The 24,182-nt window shown below is 57.6% G+C and overlaps 1 protein-coding gene across 2 annotated transcripts; it reads right to left on the bottom strand.

Moving 5' to 3' along the window:
* Window positions 1–13,331: 13,331 nt before the first annotated feature.
* CDK5RAP3 (CDK5 regulatory subunit associated protein 3) lies at window positions 13,332–23,600 on the bottom strand. 2 transcript variants are annotated; one of them, XM_079797974.1, is made up of 15 exons: window positions 23,484–23,594; window positions 23,093–23,241; window positions 22,985–23,047; window positions 20,316–20,447; window positions 19,929–20,029; window positions 19,562–19,610; window positions 18,701–18,879; window positions 17,749–17,885; window positions 17,389–17,533; window positions 16,689–16,790; window positions 16,219–16,297; window positions 15,693–15,781; window positions 14,259–14,464; window positions 13,743–13,914; window positions 13,332–13,661 (listed from the first exon to the last, which is right to left on the bottom strand). In XM_079797974.1, the coding sequence occupies exons 4-15, from the start codon at window positions 20,356–20,358 to the stop codon at window positions 13,596–13,598; spliced, it is 1,368 nt and encodes a 455-aa protein (XP_079654100.1). In that variant the 5' UTR covers window positions 20,359–20,447; window positions 22,985–23,047; window positions 23,093–23,241; window positions 23,484–23,594; the 3' UTR covers window positions 13,332–13,595. The 2 variants fall into 2 exon arrangements, with proteins under 2 accessions (XP_079654100.1, XP_079654099.1); XM_079797973.1 differs by lacking the exon at window positions 22,985–23,047 and having other exon boundaries at window positions 23,196–23,241; window positions 23,484–23,600.
* Window positions 23,601–24,182: the final 582 nt, after the last annotated feature.

The following is a 24,182-nucleotide window of genomic DNA, read 5'->3' as shown; positions in this document are numbered from 1 at the left end:
GGTTTGCCGACCACTGACCTAGTGTGACCAGCTCCCGAGAGGATGACATGGCGCGATGCGTGGAAAACACAGCACCGGGTCCCCTGTGTGTTCAAGGAGCACCAGCTGCTCTTGGTGTTGTTGTCATCATTGTATCCCCTTGGCGGCTCTCGCCCAGCCCCAGGCTTTTCCCAGGCCGTCTGCCTCGGGACCTCCCCTCCTGTGACCTCCTACATGCCCAGGATCACCTCCTGGCCTGTGCGGCTCACTCCCAGGGAGCTGCTGAATGCTGCTTTGGGGGCAGCTGCCCCCCTCACCCTCCCAGAGGGGAGGCCCCACAGTGGCAAGGGTTAGTCCCTCTAGGCCTTTGAAGCCCCAGGGAGGGGAGGGGCCGCCCTGTGTGGGAGGGGAGTGGAGGAACAATGGACAGTGGAGGGCTGGACAGCAGGCAGTCAGGCAGGGGTGTGGGGTGGAGGTGGGGAGGGGCGGGGGGGGGGGCGGGGGAGCCATGACCTCCCAAGGCAAGCAAAAAGTCCCAGAGAGCTGGTTGTCACTGTGGTCTCCCACAGGGACCCCGGATGTTGAGGGTGTCCTATGGGGAGGGGGAGAGGGGTTGTTGCAATGTTGCCTGGGCTGAAGTGTCCAAAGCTCTCCCAGAGGGGGGCCGGGAGCCCCTCCTCAATTCCAGGGACCGCTCAAGTGCACCCCGATCTCAGGGTGGGCAAAGCAGCCAACCAGTGCTGCTCTGCCCTCCTTTGGGAGCCTGGATGGAGTGGCTCCCCCGGGTGCTGATCACCTCCATTAGGTCCTCAATCTTGCGAGGATAATGCATGGCCCAGGCTGGGCTGGGGGAGGAGGCCGCTGGCAGGGAAGCTGGGAGGCGGGGTGCAGGGGCCTGAGCAGAGTACCAAGCAGCCTGCCTCGGCAAACCCGGCAAACCCGGCTGGGCCAGTAAAGGCAGCAGGGGAGGGGGCCGTCCCCACCCTCTACAGCCCCTCGCCACCTCTGTACCCCCGTGCCAGCTCCACCAACTCCCTGTGGCCGAACTCCCAGAGCCTCAGGGGGCTTCTCCTTGGGGTGCCTCCCCATCCCAGGCTGCCGGCCTGTGCGGGGCCAGGGTCCTGGGGAGCAGGAAGCAGCAGGATCTGCCCCTCTTGACTGAACCAGAATCCTGATGCGCTCAGAGCCTCTGAGGACGCCGGCCAGACCAGAGTAAAAACAGCCCCGATGGCAGTGGGCGGCCTCAGGCCAGGAGCGAAGCTTCCCTGGCTTTGTCTCGCCACCATTATTGTCGCATGAAACCAAGTCGGACTCGTTCCGCAGGGCGTGCTGCTGCGAAGTGGCCTGCTTGTTGCTAAATCCGTTCCCTTTGGGATGTTGCGGCCTGTGCCAGTTTACTCCGGGGGTCCATGCCTCCATCTCCGTGCCATCCCACCCCAGTGTTTTCCTCCCACTGGGAAAGCCCTTTATACCACCGTGCGCGTTAGATGGCGATGCAGCTGGCAGAGCCCTTGCACACCTGTGGGCAAATCTGCCGCTGCCCACCTAACGGTCAGGGGCGTGGCCCTGGAGCCGGGCAAGGCCAGGTGGCAAAGCAGCATCCCTGCCTACGGGCTGTGTGACCTCGGGCTGTGTGACCTCGGGCTGTGTGACCTCGGGCTGTGTGACCTCTGGCAGGCGGCTGAATCTCTGGGAGCCTGGGTTTCCTTATCTACTAAACGGGGATTAAACTAGCGTTAGCATATCTATTGGTTATGAGAATTTGTTACAGGAGGCAATTCTAACGGAAAGCATTTAGCACAGTGCCTGGCACATTATACAGGCTGAAAAACGGCAAAGGGAAAGGGCATTTTATGAAGAAAATGGGGTCCTAGAAGGTGAGAGGTTGGGCTGGGTCACAGACAGTGCTGAAGTGAGGTCCCGTGACCCTCCGTGCTCTCTCCACCCCACACCCCCAGGCGCCGCCCTGCCCTGCCTCAGCGGGTTCTGCCCCACCCTCCCGCCCCTCCCCTCCCCTCCCCTTGCCCCCCAGGCTCCTGCTCCCCGCGCTGAGCTAGCAGGCCCCTCTCCAGCCGCGGGGCTCCCCTGCCTGCGGGAGCCTGATTCTCTCTTCCGGTCAGGACCCAGTGGGAATGTTTGCGGTAATGGAGCGGCGACCAGAATCCCAGGCCCATCCTTCCCCGGCGATCAGACGTAGGGGAGGTGCCCGCAGTCATTTTAATAACGGCGCCGTTGAAAACTAGCCGGCCAGGCTCTCGTACAGCCCGCGCTGGCCGGGGTGGCTGGGTGTGCTTATTTATTTAGTTTTCCCTTCAGGAGCAAACGGGGCCACGGAGGGAGAGCATTAAATTACCTCGTGAAATGATTCCGGTAATAAGCTGGGCAGGTCGGGAGGGCTGTGGGCCGCTCCCGCCAGACCTCCCGTGACCTCTCCGCACCCCGGTCTCACTTGGCCTTGCTGCGAAAAGGGCCAATTACTCCCTTCTGGGCTGCCCGTGTCCCTTGTTTAGAGCTGCTGTCTAGATGGGCAAAATGGGCGCTTTTTCATCAGCCAAGCAAGTGAGAGAGATCATCTATTATTCTTTGCCAGGAATCGGAACGTGCCGTGGAAAAGAGGGGGGGCTTGTGGGGACAAAGGCTTTGAATATGTGCAGTAAGTACTGTTCTAGAAACTCAGGTCCACAGAGACCCCATCATCACAGCGTCAGTAATCACCGTAACGAACATTTATATCGCGTGGACGCAGGGCCAGCTTCCCTCCCGGGCACGCTCGTGTGTTCACCCGTTGGATCTCATAATAAGCCTAGGAGCAGGCACGATTATGCCCATTCTACACGCGAGGAAAGTGAGCTCTCTCAGCCGGTAGGTCGTGGGTCTGGGCTCGCTTCCCAGCCGTGCTGGCTTCCCGGCTGTGTTCCCACGAGCTGCTGCCTCAGACGGTCTCCCGGGGATGTGCCTTCTTCGTGGTTAACTGTCTGAGATGGACATGCCCGCCCTGCGTGAACTAGACGATTGCTGAGGCCGCGAACTCCTTCCTGCCTCAGAGAGTCGCAGCCATCGTACCTCCCGTGAGCCGGGCACCGGCTGAGCCACGTGTTATGTGCATGACCTCACTCGTCCCATTGCCCGTGCGGTTGGTGCTGTTACCGTTCCCCCCTCTGCGGGTCAGCAAACCAAGGCTCGGAAAGGCAGGCGTAGTAACCACGCAGCAGAGTTCGACCCGGGGCTGACTGCACGCCTGGCTGCCCCGTAAGACAGTTTCTCCCACGTCCCGGCCAGGATTTTTATGATCCTACTGCTCCAGGCCCCGTCTGACCAAGCCCCGCTGCCAGGAGTTGATCCCATTTCTAAGATGCCCAGGGTCCGAGGGTGTGGTCCTAGGCCAGGAGACTCAGCCAGACACAGGCCAAGGCAGGAAGGCACAGGGAGTCTTTTAATTTTACATTAAAAGCAAAGGTCCCCTCCCTCTCGCTTCTCCCTCACCCCCTGCCTCAGCTCCCTTCCAATCACATCAGAGCCCCCAGAGGGGGCTTGACCTCTGTCCTCGGGGGAGGTCAGCCGGGGTGACCCTGCCTGTGTGCAGGATCCCACGCGAGAGGCCCAGCTGCAGGCCCCGGAGGGCTGGAAGCGCACCGGAAACGGGCTCGGGGTCACCCAGGGCGGCCGGCGGAGGGGGGCGCTTCCCTGGCCCTTTGTGAGCGGCGGGCGGGGGGGGATTAGTTCCACAGGAGCCCCTGTGTCTCCAGTGAAAGGGCCTATTATGGAGCGACTCAAAATACAGGGCACAGCCCACCCCACCTCCCTTTTATCTCCATGGAGATGAGGGAGGATGGGAGGATGGGGAGGGGGGGCGATGGAGAGAGCAGAAAAGGGAGGGAGATGGCAGAAGGGGTGGCAGTGGAAGATGGCAGGAGGAAGAGGGGACCGGGCAGGAGGGGAGAGCCCTTCCCCACCCTCAATCCGAGCGGCTGGTGGGATCGCTCAGCTTCATTTCGCTCTCATCGCTTCCTCTCCACCCTCGGCCGGAGGAGTCACACACACTCCCTGGGGGCTCCCAGGGCCAAGCAGGGCTTGCCCACTCCCCTGCAGCGGGCCCTCTGACCTCTGAGGGTGAGGGGTCTGACCATCTGGGATTAAATTGCAAGATGGCCACATGGAAGGCAGCTGGGGAGCAGCTGCTGGGCCGTGTCCAGCTCCTGGACACACCAAGCGCCCTCAGAGTCATCCACCCTCGGCAGGGTCCCCACCAGACACGATCCAGGGTCGGCCTAAGCCCTCAGTGATCGTGACCGTCTCCCTGTGCCCGGGGAGCGCCTGTGGTTGTCAGGAAGGGCTTCCTTCTATCAGGTAGAAACCTGTCTCCCTCTTAGACAGGCCGAGTTCCGCCTGCGGGGACTGCACAACGGAATAGGGTAGGCCAGTGGTCGGCAAATGCAGTCAACAGAGCCAAATATCACAGTACAACGATTGAAATTTCTTTTGAGAGCCAAATGTTTTAAACTTAAACTTCTTCTAACACCACTTCTTCAACATAGACTCGCCCAGGCCGTGGTATTTTGTGGAAGAGCCACACTCAAGGGGCCAAAGAGCCGCATGTGGCTCACGAGCCGCGGTTTGCCGACCACTGGGGTAGGCATTTAATAATACGGCAGACGGAGAGGATACAAGTCTGACACTTCTTTTTTTTTTTTTTTTTTTTTTTTTTTTTATATTTTTTTATTGATTTTTTACAGAGAGGAAGGGAGAGGGATGGAGAGCTAGAAACATCGATGGGAGAGAAACATCGACCAGCTGCCTCCTGCACACCCCCTACCGGGGATGTGCCCGCAACCAATGTACATGCCCTTGACCGGAATCGAACCTGGGACCCTTCAGTCCGCAGGCCGACGCTCTATCCACTGAGCCAAACCGGTTTTTGGCAAGTCTGACACTTCTTGACATGAAATGTTTGCAAAAAGTTGTTGAGCAGGTAATTGTGTTGGAAGAAAAAAACAATTCCAGCCCCTGGAATCCCATCGCACGGGCGGAGAGGAGGACAGGCCGCGATGTCAGGGCCCTGGGTGCTGCTCTGTGGCCACACAAGGTCATGGGCAGGGCCCTGGGTGTATCTCAGCAAACTAGGCATGTGATGAACAACCAGCCCAATGGACAGAATGGAGCCCAGGATTGGAATTTTCTAGGTTACTGTGTCTGGCCTATGCCTCCGTAACCCTGCTACGAGCTGGAGAAACGTCCTCCATCCCAAATAGGATGCTCTTGAAAAGAGGGGCCGGCTCCCAGCAAGCCGCCAGAGGCCCTGTGTTCTCACATAGAAAGGAAGGGACCTCCCTCGAGAAGTTCCCAAGTGGAAAAATTTGTGATTCCATAACTTGGATAGAAATAAGGATTCAGGATTCAGGGCTGAGATGTGTGTGTAGATGGGGGGGGGGGGGGGGGCGGACGGGCGGGGATCCTCCAACCAGCAAGAGTTCCAGCCTGCATTCTGGGGGACCCACCTGGGAAGCCTCAGGTCTCCTCCTGGCCCCCTACAAGACTCTTCTTCCCAAGGTGGGTCAGCCCTGAGGCTGCGTGGGGCAGGGAGGATGGACGAGGGACGGGAGGCAGAGTCCACTGTGTAGGAAGAACTTAGGGCTCTCTCTGTTCCCTTTTGTTTCCGCCTGGGGAGGCCGAGGGAGCAGGCTGCACAGGCAGACATCCAGACTAGGTTCCGTGGAGGTGCACCAGGCGCCAGAGATAAGCCGCGGCTTGTGGGCGCGCTAACAAAGGCCGCGTCCTTTGCGCAAGAACAGTTGTTTCAAAATGCCAGGCCTCCGCAGATGTTGGAGACGGCCCTGCTCCCGCATTAGCGAGAAAAGGGAGATTAGTCCGCTGCTGCCCGTTTGAAGGGTGCTAACGCCTCGGCTGTCAAGAAAGGCAGGCGTACCTGCTGTTGTCTCTTCCCATTCAGCACCGGGGCTCCTGCCCAAATGCTCGTGTCCGGATTGTATTTATGACTGTTTTAAGAAGGAGTGACAGAGCCTTTTAATATCCCTGACAGCCGGGATGTTTTAATAGATGGGGGAGCTGGGCTGCCGGAGTTGAGAAAAGAGAGCGGAGTTGCTGAGCGAGCTGTCAGGCCTGGTTTCTATGACAGACCTACTGATCGACTCGATGACAAAATAAAATACGGGCCCGTGTCTCTCCTCGGCCCCGTCAGGTTGACAGACAGTCTGTCGCCGTTGGATGTCATCTTTCACCTCCTGATCACTCAGGCTTAGGGGACCCGCATGTAACGGGGCGTCCCTACAGGATTTCCACCCAACTTGCCTCCCCCAAGCATCAGGCCTCCGTTCCAGGCGCTCCGGCTGGCCTTCTCCAGTTTTCCAGATTTCAAACAGAACTCGTCTACCTGAGCGCTCTCTCTGCCTCACCTGTTGCTGTTTGTGAGAGGTGATTATAGGTCCTAGAGCAGCGGTTCTCAACCTGTGGGTCACGACCCCTGTGGGGGTTGAACGACCCTTTCACAGGGGTCACCTAAGACCATCAGAAAACACAGATATTTACATTACGATTCATAACAGTAGCAAAATTACAGTTATGAAGTAGCAAGGAAAATAATTTTACGGTTGGGGGTCACCACAACATGAGGAGCTGTATTAAGGGTCGCGGCATTAGGAAGGTTGAGAACCACTGCCCTAGAGGATCATCTGCTAAAACAGATGGAAATGGGGGGGGGGGGGGAACGGTGTTTGCACCACAATGGAAATGTACTTCACCCCACTGAACTGTACACTCAAAAAGGGGGTTAAACGGTCACTTTTATGTAATGAGCTGGGTCAGATATCGTCACAACCACACACACAAGCAGGTGGAGTAAGAAACAAAGAGAGACTTGGGGTACTAACGTGGGTGCTCCCCGTCGTAGGCCTGTGACCTGTGGCAAGACTGTTCCCAGGGCCTCTACTCCCATAAAAACACTCCGCCCCTCACCTCCTACTTCTGTGCCTTTGGCCCCAACCCTGGGCTCGAGATTGGTTTCTGAGTTGAACAAGTTCCTTTTACACACTTTTCCAGCTCTAGGTTTGGGGCTGGTCTGACCTTGAACTCCGTGTGGGGCGAAAGCTGCGTTGGCCACACCCTCAGGAGGCGCTGGCGGGTGAGGTCCAAGGGGTTCTCTCATTTTTCTGTTTTTATTTTTTGGTGAAAAGAGAGCAACAGATGGAGGAGCCACTGATCTTGCTCTTTCTTGAGAGGCTGAAAGGAAGGAAAGGCAGCACGAAGGCCTCCCTTCCCCACGTGTTAAGGTGAGTGGTGCTGGACCCGCTCCCCACATCGGGGGCTCCCCTCCCTCCTACACCAACACCAACAGCTGAGAGGCAGCACTGGGGGTTCTGGGCCCCAGTCTCCGGGGCTGCAGACAACTACAGACAAGAGCCTCCCCCTACCCTCACCGGCTCAGGGCTCTGCGTTCGAGTCCTCTGCCAGGAGAGAGTTAAGGGCTTGGGTTTAATTTGCCCGTTAATCACAGTTAAAAGAAGTAATGAGTGTCTCCCTAAAGCCTGGGTGTTCCTCTGCAGATTAAGCAGCAATTTGCATAGCCCCTTTATTCATCCCCGCCTTCCCCGGTGGGGCGGCGTGTCCTTTCAGACACAGCCAAGCGCAGCCTGCGGAGGGAGCTTTGACAAATGGCTTTGCTGCGCGTGGTTTGGACGAGAGGGAGGGAGGGGGAGGCTGGGAAGGAGAGGGCAGCTCCCGACAGTAATGGATAGCCGGGGCGTTAAATAGTGCAGAACTTTTTATTAGACACACAGGAGAAGTTTAAATATTCAAACTGGTTCTCTTTGAAGCCTGGGGAACGAGGAGGCGGCAGGCAGGATGAGCGAGTTTACACAGGGCCAGGTTACTCCCAGGGCCCTGCCGGGAGTCACCAGGGAGGAAGGGCACCCGGAGGACAGGGCGCTGCGGTCAGCTGGCACCCCGCTCCACAGCCCCGGCGCGGCCGTGACACCCTCCTGCGGGGCCCTGGGATCTGCCGGCCCGGAAGCGGCTCCTGGGGCCTGATCCCTCGGGGGCGGAGCAGCTCCTTCGGAGCCCACAATGGGTGACATTCAGCAAGCGGGGGCTGACCCCAGCTTCGGGTGGCAAACCCGGCTTGAAGCAATGATATCTCCAAGAGGATGGAGATATGGCCTCCCCTCCTTCCCCTCCCTCCTCTCCCCTCCCCTCCCCTCCCCTCTAGTCCTGGAGAAACAGGGAAAGAGGAGAGACAAGGCCCAGGCCCAGGCCGAGGCCCGCACCACACCCAGGGCAGCGCTCTCACTGGATGGCTGGGCGACAGGACCTTAATCACCATCAGTCCAGCTGAAAAGCCTGCTTACACCCAATTTTCTTCCTAAACATCATGTTTTGTGGGACTATTCTTTTTTATAATTTGTGAGCCATATGATCATAGTATTATAGAGGTCAGAGTCTCTTCAGAGATCATTAAGACAATTGAAGTTCAGAGACGTTTGCGATTCCAAAGGGGACACGAACATGAGCAAGACGCGGTCCCGGCCCTTAAGCAGCTCGGTTTGGGCACAGACCCTGGGAAGGCAGTGAGATGCAGTCGGGGTGCGGCTGAGGAGGGAGGGCTAATTCTGCAGGGGGGCTGGGAAGGTCCAGGGAGACATGTTTGGATCTCTGATCTGGAAGGCTAGGAGGGGCCAAGAAGAGGGTGGGGTTTTGGGGACCAAGAGGGTGTGGTGTCTTGGATGGATCCCCAGGCTGGAAGCCCAAATATTAAGAGCCAGCCGGCCGACTACACTAGGAATTTGGAGAGCTAAGGGGTCGTCCGAGTTTCTAAGCTGCGGGATGATTAGGGTGACAAAGCCCGTGGCACGTGGGGAAGGTGGGTTAGAGGGGAGCGAGCGGAGAAGGCAGAGAGGGCTGAAGTGTGGGCTGGGGGTGATGATGGGTTTGGGTGGGGACATGTGGGAATATCCGGGACATACAGAGCCAGCACCCCAGCACAAGTTTCTAACCTCAGGCAGGATAATGCCAGTCCACCAGCCTCTCGCAACAGCTGACACGTGAGGCTTGCTGTGCCAGCCACTGTCGAGGTGCGCATACACCACGGCAGCGACCTCCCCGGGACGGAGGCACAGAGGGCCAGGGCCTCGCCCAGGGTCACTCAGATGACAGGAAAAAGCCAGGATTTGACCCAGGCTTCCCAGAGCTCGAGAACATGCTAGTCACCACGACCTTCTTTCCCTGTCCCCTTCCTAACCTACTGCTGTTGTTAGATTTCCCCATGTGTGCATAGGAGAGGAGGAGAATAAGCAAGTGACAAAAGGTGAAATAAGACAGTGCCCTCGGCGGTCCAGATCTGCCTCCTGCTTCAAGTGTTTGGACGGAACCGACCCAGGGACGCCCCTTCTTCCAGCCTCCAACCTCTCTCCAGCCTCTTATCCAGTCACCGCCTTCAGAACCACCTCCAGAACCACCTCCGAGACCAGCCAACACACCGGGGGTTTTCTACCTTAACTCCTGATTGCCAGACAACCATGAGCTCCCAAATTCACCGGAATTATTCCACCGAGGAGGAAGCTGTGGTCAACCGCCTGGCCAACCAGCATCTGCAGGCGCCCACACCTACCTCTCTCTGGGCTTCTACTTCCTCGGTGACCATGTGGCTCTCGAGGGCGTGGGCCGCTTCTCCTGCGAGTTGGCGGAGAAGAAGGTCAAGGGCGCTGAGTGTCCTTTAAAGGACGTGCTGAAGCCAAGGTGAGTGGGCAAAACTCAGGGCCATGGCAGCCGCCTGGCCTTGGAGAGGAGCCTGACCCAGGCCCTTTGGGAGCTGCAGGCCCTGGTTCTGCCCTCGAAGACCCTCAGCTCTGTGACTTCCTGGGGAACCACTTCCAGGGTGAGGAGGTGAAACTCATCAAGAAGATGGGCGACACCTGACTCACCTCTGCAGGCTGCGGGCCCCCAGGCTGGGCTGGGCGAGTATCTCTTCCAAAGGCTCCCCCTCAAGCACGACCAGGAGCCTTTGGAGCCCAGAGGCCTTTGAGGGGCCCCTCGGCATCCCCCATACCTGAGCCTCTCCCTGAAGCTCTCTCCCAGGCATTGGACCAAATAGAAACAATAAAGCTTTTTGCAGCAAAAAATAAAAAAAAGAGAGATGAAATAAAAATTAGTAACAGGACAGCCATGGCTGGCGTTGCTCAGTGGCTAGAGCGTTGGCCTGCCCACCAAAGGGTTGCCGGTTCGATTCCCAGTTAAGGGCATGTACCTCGGTTGTAGGTTTGATCCCTTGGCCCTGGTCAGGGCGTGTGTGAGAGGCAACCAATCGATGCGTCTTTCTTTCCTCTCTCTCTCTCTCTTTTTCTTCTCTCTCTCTCTCTCTCTCCTCCCACCCCCCAGCCCCTTCTACTCTCTAAAAAATCAATGGAAAAAATGTCCTTAGATGAGGATTAAAAAAAACACACACCAAAAAATTAGTAATAGGACAGGCAGGTGTGGACTAAAAGGCAGGTAAGAGCCCAGGGCCTGTGTTTCTAGAGGAGAAATTGTAGGCAAAATCGTGGGAATGAATGAGGGAAAGGGCGAGAGGGGTGGGGGAGGCATACGTGATCCAGAGCAGGATCAGCTCCTGACTTGAGGGCCTGGGATGTGCTTGCCTTTGGTCCGCGGCCCGGGCAGTTCCCTGGAGCAGGTAACCCTTTAGACAGTGAGGTTTTCAGTCCGAATGGTGCAGCTAACTCCCAGCCCACACTGGCCATGGGAAACCAGTTCTGCATGTGCGGACCCACCTCTCCCTCAGCGGGCGGCCAGGACCCAGAGGAACAGTTGTTGGCACTGCACTTAGCCCACGGTCACGGTCACGCCGCAGGTGCACGCCAAGGGGTCCTGCTTCTGCTGACTGTAAAGAGCCGTGCTTGGAGAGGACGCTGTGAGGCAGGAAGGCTTCCTTTGAGTGGAGATTGTGTGGGGCGTGGGCAGTGGCTGGAGTTAGCAGGGCGAGTGGGCTCTGCTTCCTTATCGAAGCAGGAAGACAAATCTTAGCTAAGTAGTGAGAGCCTTCCATCTCTGGAAGGAGGTGGCATAAAAGTTATCCATGAAAGTAAGGTGCGCTCTGGGCCATAAATCCACATCACACTAAGGATTCTGAGGGTGCGGTCTTGGCCCCCTCCTCCCTCTCTCCCTGACCTTTTTTTTTTTCCCAATTCTAAAAACGTGGCTGCTCAGAACTTGTTCTTCCATCTCCACCAGGAGGCTCTTGCCCCTCCCTTCCAAGAAGGCCAGTTAGACAAGGATGAAAGGTCCTTATTACTTCACAAACCAGGAATAAGAGCTCACGTTTCTTCCAACGAGTACTTACGCTGTGCCGGTACGGTTCTGAGCACTCTGCATACATTAACTCATTTTTTAAAAATATTTTTTTATTGATTTGAGAGAGAGAGAGAAGGGAGTGGGAGAGAGATAGAAACATCAATGATGAGAACGAATCATTGATCAGCTGCCTCTTGCACACCCCTACTGGGGATTGAGCCTGCACCCGGGCATGTGTCCTTGACCGGAATTGAACCCGGGACCCTTTAGTCTGCAGGCCGACGCTCTATCCACTGAACCAACTCAGCTAGGGCTACATTAACTCATGTAGTGCTCACAACCACCTGAGGCAATTCTGAGGAAAACAAGCAGGAACCTGAATGCAGTCAGTGATGTAAGGGAAACCTGGGAGCAGATCCGAGCGACACTGGGAGTGAACAGCCAGGCAGGGTCTTCAGGTCGGGAAAGGGGCCCCAGGAAGCGAAGCACGAGGCCAAAAGCAAATGGGGCTGAAGGATCTGCAGACCAACCCATGTTAAAGGCTTTTAAAAGACCATTTACATCAGCCTAGGAGTCGGCTGGGCTGAGAACAGTCCCCTAATCATACCTTCTACCAAGACACCAAAACCTACTGGGAAACCCTTTTTACCTAAAGCCACTTCCCTTCCTGCACAGATGGCCACGCCTCAGCCTGCACACCTTCTCCCACGTCCTCAGCGGGCAGAGGCCGGCGAGGCGCTCCTCTGCAAGGGCAGGAGTGAGAGCTGTTGAGGCCCGAACCCAGCCTGCAGGTCACATGACCCACAGGGCCTCTCCCTGAAGCTCGGTGCCCAGTGAGCAATGGAGTCTGTGTAACAGCTGGTGATTGGACGAGGGATGTCGGAGTGGGCAAGGGCAGCATGCCTCGGTGAGCTGGTGGCTGCTGCAAGAGGGAGGCCAGAGGCCGATGGGGCCAGCAGCTGAACAGGCGGGGCAGGAGGAAGCACCATTCGCTTGGAGGGGAAGGGACCAAGAGACGCAGACAGCTCCCTAGGCCGAGCGCCCGCACGGCGGCTGAGGGCAGGACGCGGCCACTCAGGCCCCTTTATGCCCTTCCATCCCAAGGACAGTTTTACCTCGACATTCCACACCAGTATTTCCCCTTTTCAATTCCTAGACTTGTCTCAGTCCCCAAGACCCCCAAAAGAAGGTGAACAGGCAAAGATTGGGGGGAAGCGATGGGCTGACATTAATTGATAGGAGCAGCTTCAAGCAGTTCATGCTGCCTTATCTCTCTCTCCTTTGGATAGCGTGTGTCCGCCGGAGTCCGCGGGGTCGGTGATTAATAGGGGCCATCACTCACTGTCCGGGACGGCTGAAAGGCAGCAGGGAGGGGGCGGCCCTCCCCAGAACTGAGATAACAAGCAGCAGGAATAATGAGTGGTGTCACTCCACTTTTCATTTTGATGGAAAGTCATTACGGGAGTCAACGCCGGCGACAAAGAGCCATGAATCAACTGCTCTGCTATGAAATTAAAATCGAATTGCCGGCCATCCCCAGCCCCTACCCTTCCTGGGAAACAGAGATGGGTAGGTGGCTTGGGAGACGGGTGCTGTCTTGGGGTGGGCTCTACCCAATCAGAGAGCAGGCAGTTACGGGCAGGAAGTGAACAGGCAGCTAGTGAAGGTGACAACTCCTGTCTCCACCTTGTTCATCAGACTTTCCTCCCCAAACCGCATTTCCCCTCTGCCGGGGGGGGGGGGGGGGGGGGGGGAAGCTGTGGCTAAAAGGGAAAGACAGCTTTGCTGGCTCCAGCAAGGCCACCTGACTGCTTCTCTTGGGCTCTGGCCGGAGTGGGGCAGGCTGGGCCTGGCTCTGAAAAAGGGGCCCCCTGACTCAGTTACCCAGAGCCCCTTGCTGAACCATCTGCAGGTTCTAATCTGGGCCCTCCCTGTCACCCAGAGGACAGGTCCCTAACCTGGGCCTGCACTGGAACAGCCCACGGGGATCACGACCCCCATGCAAACAGGTGTGCAGTCTCAGCTCCAGGCCCAGAGAAGCAGAAACTGTCAGGATCAAGCCAGTCTCTTCCTCTTTTATTAAGTCCAACTGGGTTAACAAGGAGACGCTGGGCTGTCAGGCTGACAGGCTACAGGGCCCATAAGACAGCTTCTTGCCGAGAGTACAGTGAGTGTCAAGGTCACCATCTGGGTGATGGTTCCCGCACGTGGCTTTCCCTCCTCCCCTCGGCCTGGTCTCTTGCTGGGAAAGGCCCCGCAACATCAGCCCTGGCGTCCCACCGCCGTCCTGAAGGCCGAGAAGACGGGCAGGAAGCGTGAGGGTGTCACAGAGAGGTCCCCATCAGGTTCACAGGGCGCCCGTTGTACCTCTTGGAAATGTCAGCTTCGATCTGAAAGACAGCGATGCCGAGTGGGCCTCCTTCTGCAGAAACTGGGGGTCCCCCCCGGTAGGGTTCCCTTTCCTGTCTTACCAGCTTCTGCAGCTCCTTGGTCTTCTCCAGCAGCAGGTCCAGCTTGGGCTCCAGAGCTGCCTGCTCCTGCAGTGCCTCCTGCTGCTTCTGCACCATCAGTTCTTTCTTCAAAGCCAGCAGCTGGGACTGCTTCAGCTTCTGCTGGAGGAACTCGGTCACTCTGTCCACATACCTGCCGGCGTTCAGGGCGGTGGTGTAGCAGAGCCACCTGAGCATTCCCGTTCAACTGCGAAGATGCAGCTCAGGAAACCAAACCCCTAGTTGGCCTCGTCCTTCCATCTTTGCTGTAAGGACTACCCCCTGGTTCCCCTGCCCTCCGGGTCCTGGCTGCATACATCACATCCCCCCATCTTGCCCCACAGAGAATCTAAGTCCCCAGGCGGGAAGACCCGGCCATGGAAGGCAGGCACGAGGTCTAAGGGGTCACGGAGAAGAATACAAGGGGTCAGAACTCTTCAAGGTGGAGGAGTCCTGCTCCGATCCCGGAATAGCCCAACGTCAAGGGGAAAGCCAGACCTGGGTGAGGCCAGGATCATAAACAGGTGCTGCATTCGGAGATTGGTGAGCCGGCCAATCAGGTCCTGCAGCACTGACACCATGGTTACCATCTTTGCTTTGGTCTGGCCCTGCAGGATGGCTGGAGCCAGCTGGAACTGGCTCACAGACAGGATGTCGGCCTCCTCGCTCATCTCCACTGCTCTCTGGGACAGGAAGATCTCGAGCTGAGGACGAAGAGGATTTGGTTCCAACCAAGAAGAGAACTCTGAGGCTAAGCCCTCAGCCTGCCCCAATGAAGAGTGAGATGTAGGGTGAGGCTCTGGGGGCGGAGGGTTCCTTCCTCTGAATACTGTTATTGCCGGAAACACACCAACTACAACGGGAGACCTTGGGCAGCCTCTGCTTCACTCTGCTGTCACCCACTCCTACTCAGGCCCTGTCTAGGCCGGACCCCGCTTCCTCCTCGCTGTGGACCAGATAACTAAGAACGCAGAGATTCGGAGGGCTCTCCCAGCCCCGGTGAAGGTGTTTTCTCTCCGTGGGAGGAATGAGACTCAGGGAGAGGAATCCCTGGAATAAGGAAGGGCTAGGAAGACTCCGAGAACAGCCCACATCTTGTCCCTCTCATTCAACCACGGAAGCTTGATCTCCTCTATCCTCCTCTGCCATGGAGGCTAGGAGGGACCTCTCTGGACAGAAAGAGGATGAAACTGGTGAGGACAATAATCTTCATGAAGCCTCCCCAGCCAGCAGGGCACTGGGAGGGAAGAGACCCAGAGATGAACAAGGGCAGCCCCCAGTCCCACAAGAAGGACCGAGAACACGGGCTCCTTACTCTGGGCTGCTGTACCTTCGCCACCGGAGCAGTATTGACACACCAATGAGATCATGTGGCTCCAAGCCTCTATCAGCGTCTCAGTCATTCGCAGTAAAAGCCCAAGTCCAGGTGCATCACCTCTCCGATCGCCTTTCCGTCCCACCCCCGCTCTGCCACGCGGCCGCCCTGCACCAGCTGTGCAGGCACACGCCCATCTCAGGGCTTCTGCAGTCGCGCCCTCTGCCTGGAGGCTTTAGGCCAGGCTGCCGCACGGCTCTCTCTGCACCCCTGCAGGTCCTGGCTTACTGGTCACCTTCACCACGAGGCACTCAGTTAACACCTAACATACCGCATCTCTTACTTCATTCATCTTGTTTCCTGTCTGCATTCCCCACTGGAACCTAAGCTCCAGGGGGTCAAGGACTTCGATGTTTTATTCCCTGCTCACTCTCGGCACCTCAGGCAGTGCCAGGGGCTGAGAAAGTGCAGGATAAATCCTTGCTGAATGGACGGGGCATCCTAGTATGCGATGCCTCTGGTGTCCTTCACAGAAACAGGAAGGGCGGGTCAGGTGTCTGGAGCAAGGCCCCCAATGCGGCGCCGGCTCCCACCCCTCCCGCAGAGGATGGAGGTACCTCCATGAGCTCATCGATGAACTGATTCCGGGTCTCAGGGTATTCGAGGAGTGTCAGGGCATCGGAGCCCCTAGCAACACCTTCCGGAGCTGCCAAGAGGAGAGACAGAGAAGTCATGAAGGAGCCGAGGACCAGAGGAGGAGACCTCCCCCAAGTGAGACGCTCTGGTGGGTTAATATGGACATGGACTCACTGAACTAAAGCACTTCCTGTTCCAACCCCAGGGGAAAGGTTACCCATTCCGGTGTCTCAGCCCTAATCAGGCACTACTGCCAACCCGCAGCCTGTGGGGAGGACCACAGCGCTGGGTCTGAGGAGTGAGGCCAGCCCTCTGGGCGTAGGGGGTGAAGTCTCGGCCTGCACTGCCCTCTAGTGGCTCACATCACTGCTACAGCCTCTCAGCGGGTGGGGAGGGGTCAGTTCAGACTCAGAGCCTATGACACTCCTGGAGCCCCCTGGCCAGAATGGCTGGCCCACATTCCTCTCTAAAACCTTGAGGGCTTCTGGCAGGGGACGGTGCACTTACCCTCAGTTCCAGCCTCCACCACTGTGATCTGCAGAGCGGCAGCATCGTCTCCCCAGTCTATCGCATCACCCCCAGCTTCCTGGGGGGAAAGCAAAGAACCCCAGGAATGTTGGCAGAATTTTCCCAGCAAAGGAAGCCCTCCCTAAGTGCAACAACTGCACCTTTCAACTGTAGGAAGGACAGGCAGGCCTGTGGTAGGTGGCAAAGATGCCAGTGTGAGGCTACGCATGTTGCCACCGTCCCCCTGCTTTGTAGAGTTACCACCGGCTGACAACCCCCCACCTTGCCCCAAACGCCAGAAGAGGTCAAGACGCCGAGATGTCACTTTGGAAGCTGTCTCCCCTGGACCACACCTGGTCTGAGAGCTACGAGTTCCAATGATGCCTTTAAAGGCACAGACAAGACTTTCCTTCTCACTGAAGCAGTCATCGTAGAAAGTCCTCAGAGACACACCGAGAGGGCATCCTCACCTTTGAATCCGATTCCAGGGAGATGCCCCAGTCAATTCCAGCAGGCTGGGCAGGGTCCGTCCCTTCAGAGGCCACCTCCACCCCAAAGTCGCCCCAGTCAATCTAGAAGGAGAAAGAAAGGGTTAGCTCGCAGAAGGTGGGGATGATAAGGGAGGGGCCGCCTCAGTAGGATGTGCTAGTCCACTGTTTAAACGCAATGGCCTCCGAGCTCCCCAAAGGAGAGCCCATCTCGGAGAGCTGATGGGACTGAAGGTTCCCAGTTCAAAGCCAAGCAGCTTGCTGAGGCTCCCAGAACTCTTCTATACTCTGACCTCAAGAAGGCCAGAAAGCCCGGCCGGCGTGGCTCAGAGGCTGAGCATCGACCTATGAACCAGGAGGTCACGGTTCGATTCCTGATCAGGGCATGTGCCTGGGTTGTGGGCTCAATCCCTGGTGGGGGGATTGCAGGAGGCAGCTGATCGATGATTCTCTCATCATTGATGTTTCTATCTCTCTCCCTTTCCCTTCTTCTCTGAAATCAATAAAAATATATTTTTTAAAAAAAGTGGCCTGAGAAATAGGGGAGTCGGGCCCCTGGTCCCTTCCACCAAAGCCTCTCACACAAACCCCTTTCTTCCTCTGGGACTCTGAACTCAAGCTGTGAGGTCTGGGCTGTGTGCGTTGGGAGGGTGGGGGGCAGCTCTCCCTCAGTCTGTCTTACCGCGTCTTCCTCCACCTGCTCGGGCGGCTCCTCGAGGTGCGGCCGTTCCACCACGGAGGGTTCCGTCCCCGTCCTCCACTCGTACACCGTGGCGTTGCCCCGCTTCTGCACAAATCGCAGCATCGGCAGCACCTCCTCCTCGGGGCTGCAACAGGCACATAACTGAGCCTCCTGCTGCCCACTCACGAAGCCAACAGGGCTGTGGCCTGGGCCATGAGGTCAGATGGGCAGAGCTCCCACGGGTTCGTGCAGAAAATTAAACTCAAGTGTCACGTGGGGAAAATGCAAGCGGAGGAGAGCGAACAGCCAGGGAAACAGGCAAACTGCCCCCCGCTACGGAGAAGCGATGGTCCTCTGTACCTTTCACACACGAAGCCCACGCAGGCCTGGTACAGGTCGATGGCCTCCCCCAGGGCCTGAGCCCCCGCCCCGATCTCGGCCAGCTGACTTGGCAGCTCCTTCACCAGGGCCAGCAGTTCTCGCCGCACATTGTCTCCCTGGAGAGGATGGAAGGAGGAGGCTAAGGCAGAGCGCCGGGAAGTGGGGTCAACAGATGAAAAAACACATGCCAAGACCAGACAGGAGAGAAGCTGGCCCCAAAGGGCACAGGCAGGCTGCGGGGAGCCTTCCCAGAGGCAGGGCTGTGGGCCCAGCAGACAGGCTATGGGGGAGCCTTCCCAGAGGCAGGGCTGTGGGCCCAGCAGACAGGCTATGGGGGAACCTTTTCCAGAGGCAGGGCTGTGGGCCCAGCAGACAGGCTATGGGGGAGCCTTCCCAGAGGCAGGGCTGTGGGCCCAGCAGACAGGCCGCGGGGGAGCCTTCCCAGAGGCAGGGCTGTGGGCCCAGCAGACAGGCTATGGGGGAGCCTTCCCAGAGGCAGGGCTGTGGGCCCAGCAGACAGGCTATGGGGGAACCTTTTCCAGAGGCAGGGCTGTGGGCCCAGCAGACAGGCTATGGGGGAGCCTTCCCAGAGGCAGGGCTGTGGGCCCAGCAGACAGGCCGCGGGGGAGCCTTCCCAGAGGCAGGGCTGTGGGCCCAGCAGACAGGCTATGGGGAACCTTTCCCAGAGGCAGGGCTGTGGGGCCCAGAGGCAGGGCTGTGGGCCCAGCAGACAGGCTATGGGGGAGCCTTCCCAGAGGCAGGGCTATGGGGCCCAGAGGCAGGGCTGTGGGCCCAGCAGACAGGCTGCGGGGGGAACCTTTTCCAGAGGCAGGGCTGTGGGCCCAGCAGACAGGCTGCGGGGAGCATTCCCAGAGGCAGGGCTGTGGGCCCAGCAGGCAGGCAGGGCCCAGTGCCCCCGCTCACCGCTCACCGTGATGCCGTACTGCTTGCACGAGTGGTAGAACTGCTCCCGCATCTCGGCAGCCCCGCCCTGGCCCTCCTCCTCCTTGCGGCTGTATTCTTGCTGCAGCTGCTGGCACTTGGCGATCTGCTTCTTCAGAGAGGGGATCTCATAGGTGACGTTCCGAACGAGGAGGCTAGAGAGTTCCACTGAGAAGGGCCCAGGAAATTCGCCTCAGACACCCGCACGTAAGGCAAGCATGCCCCAGGACATGCACACAGGTACCCTCATTTGGCGGGGAAGAGCGTGGGGCGGCTTCCCGGCTCCTCCCCTTCCTCGCTGTGGAACCTGACAGCCTTTTAACATCTCTAACCCAATCCTCGTCTGTATCACAGGGACAGCAGTGTTTGCCGTGAGGACTGAAAGAGGGAATCCACATAAAACACCAAGCCAATTCCTTGTATTTAGGTGTTTAGTAGGTGCTTGGTAAATACTAGCTATTATAATTATTATTATTTATACTATTAGAAAACACACCCAAACCGCAATCAGCCCTTCAATTACTCTCTCAGGAACTTGATTGGCCCCAAGGATAATCCCTGCATCTTCTGCCTCCTATAGGACGGGGTGCGGAGGGAATGGGTTCCACACTCCACCTTACAAGAGTCAGTGGCGGAGAACTCCCACACACCTGCTGGGTCAGGCCTGGCGTGTACCTATTACCTACCTCCCGGCACTGTGGAATTTATTTCCCCACCTGGCCAGCATCTACAGCCCAGCCTCGCCCCCTCCACGGTCTGTGTCTCCCAGAAGCTCAGTGTCTCGGAACCATGGGAGCGGGCTTCCCCAGTGGCGCCCGGACCCCCGGAGGCCCGGGCTGGCCCGCCTCACCTAGGTAGCTGTTGTCCTTCTCGTACAGGGCCACGATCTCCTGCCAGTCCTGCGGGAGAACAGAAACAGGAAGTCAGCCAGGACAGCTCTCGGCAGCCCCGTCCCAGCGCCAGCCCGGAGCAGGGCAAGCTCCCCGTCCTCGCATCACATCACACACAAATGCCTTGTCCTCCTCCGTAGCACCGGCTGGACCACCCGCTTGATTTTAAGAGTGTGGTGCCAACCAGCAAGCCCCAGAGGAGCTACTTCTGGCATAAACCATGGGGACGGAGAGAAAGTTCCGGAAGCGTTCCATGTAGGCTCTCCACCGGATCCTCCGAGAGACCGGAGAGGCTCTGACCCCATTACAACCCTCGCCCACACTTGCCTTCATTCGCTGAGAAGAGTACCGGCCAAAAATATTTTTTGTGGAAGCTTCAGTGCCTTTGAGAAGGTCCACGATTCTTAGGCAGTGAAAGTAGTGAATGTCTGAAAAACAAGGAACAGCAAAGACGCTGAGAATTCCAGGATCTTCCCCATCTACTCTGGCCAACAGCTGACTCACATGCCAGTGAGGGAAGTAAGCACAGTTCCCCCATCATGCACAGCTCTCGCCCTCATCAGTTTGTGTTGGAAGAAATGAGCATCTACACCCCCGGACAAATCCTTCTCTAGGGATCCGCTGTGGCTAAACAGCAGGGGGGCAGCTAGCTGGGCTGCTCTGTACCGGCCGGGAGCGGCGAGGGCCCCGGTAACGCAGCCCCAAAGCACTCACAGGAGCCGGAGAGCAGCTGGGCAATCTCTTCGCTCTCCGGCATGTCCTGGATGGCCGCGTTGATCTTCTCTCGGATGGTCAACACCAGGCTCTGCCATTTCAGGTTGCAATGCCTTCTGTCCACCAGCCAGTCTATGTGGGAAACACCCCAATCACAGCGCTCCCGTTCCTACGGCCGGGGACGCTACGACAGGGGCTACACGTTGTGTTCACACGGGTTAAGGCGTGGGGGTCACGGGAAGATGGAAGTGAAGACGGGCCCAAAGGGATGCCCGCGAGGGCTAAACACACGTTGGCAACCTGACTCCCCAGAGCAACTGCCTCCACACAGGGATAAAGAAGAACTTTCAATTAGCCCTGACATCAAAGCGCCACTTCGGACCACTCTAAAGTCTCCATAATATTTTCGCTTCCAGGGGTAATTATAACTTTCCTGACAGAGGATGATGTTCAGCTTCCACTTCCTCGGGCTGGGATTAACCGTGACAATGAGAAACACAGAGGGTTATGCCAAGTACTGGGGGAAGGAACAGCTGCAAAGCCCCTAATACCGATAGCGCCCTAAAGACTACACCACACTGGTCTGTTCTTACCAGCGAAGTGCCACCCCGGACACGTGAATGCATGTGACTGACCTCCTGGAACCTGGGCCTAGATTTATGTTTTTAGTAGAGGGTCCGGGTGGCTGAGAGCCGTGCATGTTTCGTCAGGAGGAGAGAGCGAAGAGCTAGGCGTTGTGGTTCAGGCGGTCCTGCCTTCTAACTACCAACTTCCTGGGGTAAGTCTCTCAACCTCCGTGCCTCAGTTTCCCCACATGTAGAATGGGGATAATAAGGTACTGAGTATAAGGGAAAATGTAGGTAAAGCATTGAACACTGTGCCTGTTACATGGCAAGGACTCAATAAACCCTACTGATCTTCCCTTTTACAATGTCAAGTGCCTAAAAACGCACCTGGTATAGAGCGGACCCTCCGTGAATGATTGAGGGTCTGCTCTATACCCTCGTGACCAAGGACAGGCTCATACACCGAGACTGCACACGGACTGAAGAGCTGGGACAGATCTGAAATGAAGCCGAGGAAGTGGCCACTGCACGGGACTGACTGGCTGGCCCACAGCGGTCAATTCAGAACCTGCCCTGGCTAATCAATCGGTCCAACACTGGGGCCCCACAGTAGTTATCATTCTACTCCCTCTGCTGTATTCCTTTAAAATGTTCAGAAAGGAAACTTGGGTGGATGTCACCGAACTAGAAGCAAACAGACATCTTAACAAAAGATATGGCATCAAACCAATTAGTCCAGTAAGCATTTAAAAACCCAGCGGCTGTGCAACGCCCTGGAGGGGTCAGGAGGACGAGGTCCTTCCCTTGCCCTGAACTGGGGAGGGGGCTGTGGATCAGATACAGACATCAGGGAGATGGCCCTGCCACGAACAGGCCTCTATTTCCAACTGGGTCTGTGTCCCTCTTCTTCCTAAAGTCAAGGGAAGATGGGAGCTTTTAAAAAGAAAAGGGAGCCCCGGCTGGCGTGGCTCGGTGGCAGAACGTCGACCTACGAACCAAGAGGTCACTGTTTGGTTCCCACCAGGGTTGTGAGCCCAATCCCCAGTGTGGGGCGTGCAGGAGACAGCTGATCAATGATTCTCTCCCATCACGGATGTTTCTATCTCTCTCTCTCCCTTCTCTCTGAAATCAATCCTATCCTCCTCCTCCTATGTAATAAAAGGGTAATATATATATAATAAAAGGGTAATATGCAAATCGACTGAACAACCGGTCGCTATGACGTGCACTGACCACCAGGGGGCAGACGCTCAACACAGGAGCTGCCCCCTGGTGGTCAGTGCGTTCCCAGAGCGGGAGGCCGCTCAGCCACAAAGTGGGCTGACGGCGAGCCCAGCCTCTGCGGCAGCGCTAAGGCAGCCCGACTGTGGCTTAGGGGGTGGGCCTGAGCCAGCGGTCGGCAAACTCGTTAGTCCACAGAGCCAAATATCAACAGTACAACGATTGAAATTTCTTTTGAGAGCCAAATTTTTTTAAACTTAAACTTCTTATAACGCCACTTCTTCAAAATAGACGCGCCCAGGCCGTGGTATTTTGTGGAAGAGCCACACCCAAGGGGCCCAAGAGCCGCATGTGGCTCACGAGCCGCAGTTTGCCGAGCATGGGCCTAAGCTGTCAGCTGGACATCCCCTGAGAGCGCAGGGGCTGTGAAAGGGCCCCGGGCAGGGCTGAGGGGCCCCCTGCCAGTGCACGAATGTCCTGCACTGGGCCTCCAGTAAAAACATATTCATAAATAAATAAATAAATAGAAAGAACGAAAGAAAGAAGAGTTTTCCCCAGCTTCATACAAAAAGTTCAGGCGTCCTCAAACGTTTTAAACAGGGGGCCAGTTCACGGTCCCTCAGACCGTTGGAGGGCCGGACTATAGTTTAAAAAAAAACTATGAACAAATTCCTATGCACACTGCACATATCTTATTTTGAAGTAAAAAAAACAAAACGGCAAAAACACCCGCATGTGGCCCGCGGGCCGTCGTTTGAGGACGCCTGGTAGACACTGGAGCCTGACATACTTAGGTTCCCATTTGGGATCTGCCACTGTGTCAGGGCTCTTTCGGGGAAGCCACCCCCCTCCCTGCGCCTGGAGGATGTCACTGGACCGCACATGTTCTACATGTTAAAGCAGAAAACGCGGGCCCAGCGCAGAGGAGGGACGGTTCCCGCCGGTCCTGTTAGCGAGGCCGGGGCACAGCCGGTGGCGCCGGTGGGCGATTGAACAGGGGCCTCGGGGCGTCAGGGCTCCCAGCTGCTGGCGACAGGGGGCAAGGGGCCGGGCTCCCCCGGAGAGCTGGCTGCGCGGGGACGCGCCGTCCTACCGAGCAGCTTGCTGGTCTGGATGTCGATGGGCACGTGCTGATGGTCCTGGCGGGAAACACGACAGGCAGCGGGTGTGAGCGCGGGGAGGGGGCGTGCCACCCGCGCGCTCCTTTCACGGGCAGCTGCGGGGCCAGGCCGGGGGGCCGGGGAGGCTGCGCCCGCCGGCCGGCCCGGGAGGGTGGCCGAGGAAGCGGATTAGGGACGGACGGGCTGAACCGAACTCAGGGGTCCCGGGAGAGGTGTCCCCCCCACAGCCCCCCGCATTTCCTCGGCTCCTGTCCCCCCACCTGCATCTCTCCTCCACTCCTGCTTCCGGCAGACGGCCCAGGCACGCCCCGCCTACCACCCACCCAGCGCCCGAGTGGCAGAGCTTCAGTTTAGGCCCAAACCCGCCTCCTCCGCCACGTCGCCGCTTTCCTCAGAGCCAATCGGGGCGCTCGCTCCACCCCTGGCCGCAAGCCCCACCCACCCCCGGGCTCCGAATGGCTGAGCCGAGGAGGGGCGGGAGAACAGGAGACAGCCAATGGGAGCCGGGGAGGGGCGGGGCGCCAGAAAGAGCTGCAGTGGCGGCACGATCGCGGCAGGCGGCGCCCGAGAGCTGGTCGCAGCCACGTGGAACCCTCTGAGCGCAGATTAACGCGTCTACGGGCAGGGTCCTAGCGCCGCCTAGGCGCACCGGAGGCCTTTAGATTTGCATTCTCCCCGTCTTGAACTGTTTCTCGTAGTTAGTTTGTAACTTTGTTCTGGCACTTGTCACACTTTGCCTTCCCCTTCCGTTTATGTAATGTGTTGAGCACCTGCTACGTGCTCATTAGGACAGGGAAGGAGAGGAAAGAGGGCCAAGGGAGGCGTCCCAAGCACAGCGCCTAAACTGAGTCTTAAAGGAAGAGCTGCAGAAAGAGGGGTGATGTGTGGAGGGGTGTTTCCGGTGGAGGAGACTGTACAGACAAAGCTTTGGAGGCCACAAACTGCAAGAGGGGTGCAGG

This window comes from Cnephaeus nilssonii (assembly GCF_951640355.1).
Source record: "Cnephaeus nilssonii genome assembly, chromosome: 19".
Classification (NCBI taxonomy): domain Eukaryota; kingdom Metazoa; phylum Chordata; class Mammalia; order Chiroptera; family Vespertilionidae; genus Cnephaeus; species Cnephaeus nilssonii.
Note: the sequence above shows the minus strand (reverse complement) of the source record. Positions and strands in the feature narration are given on the sequence as shown.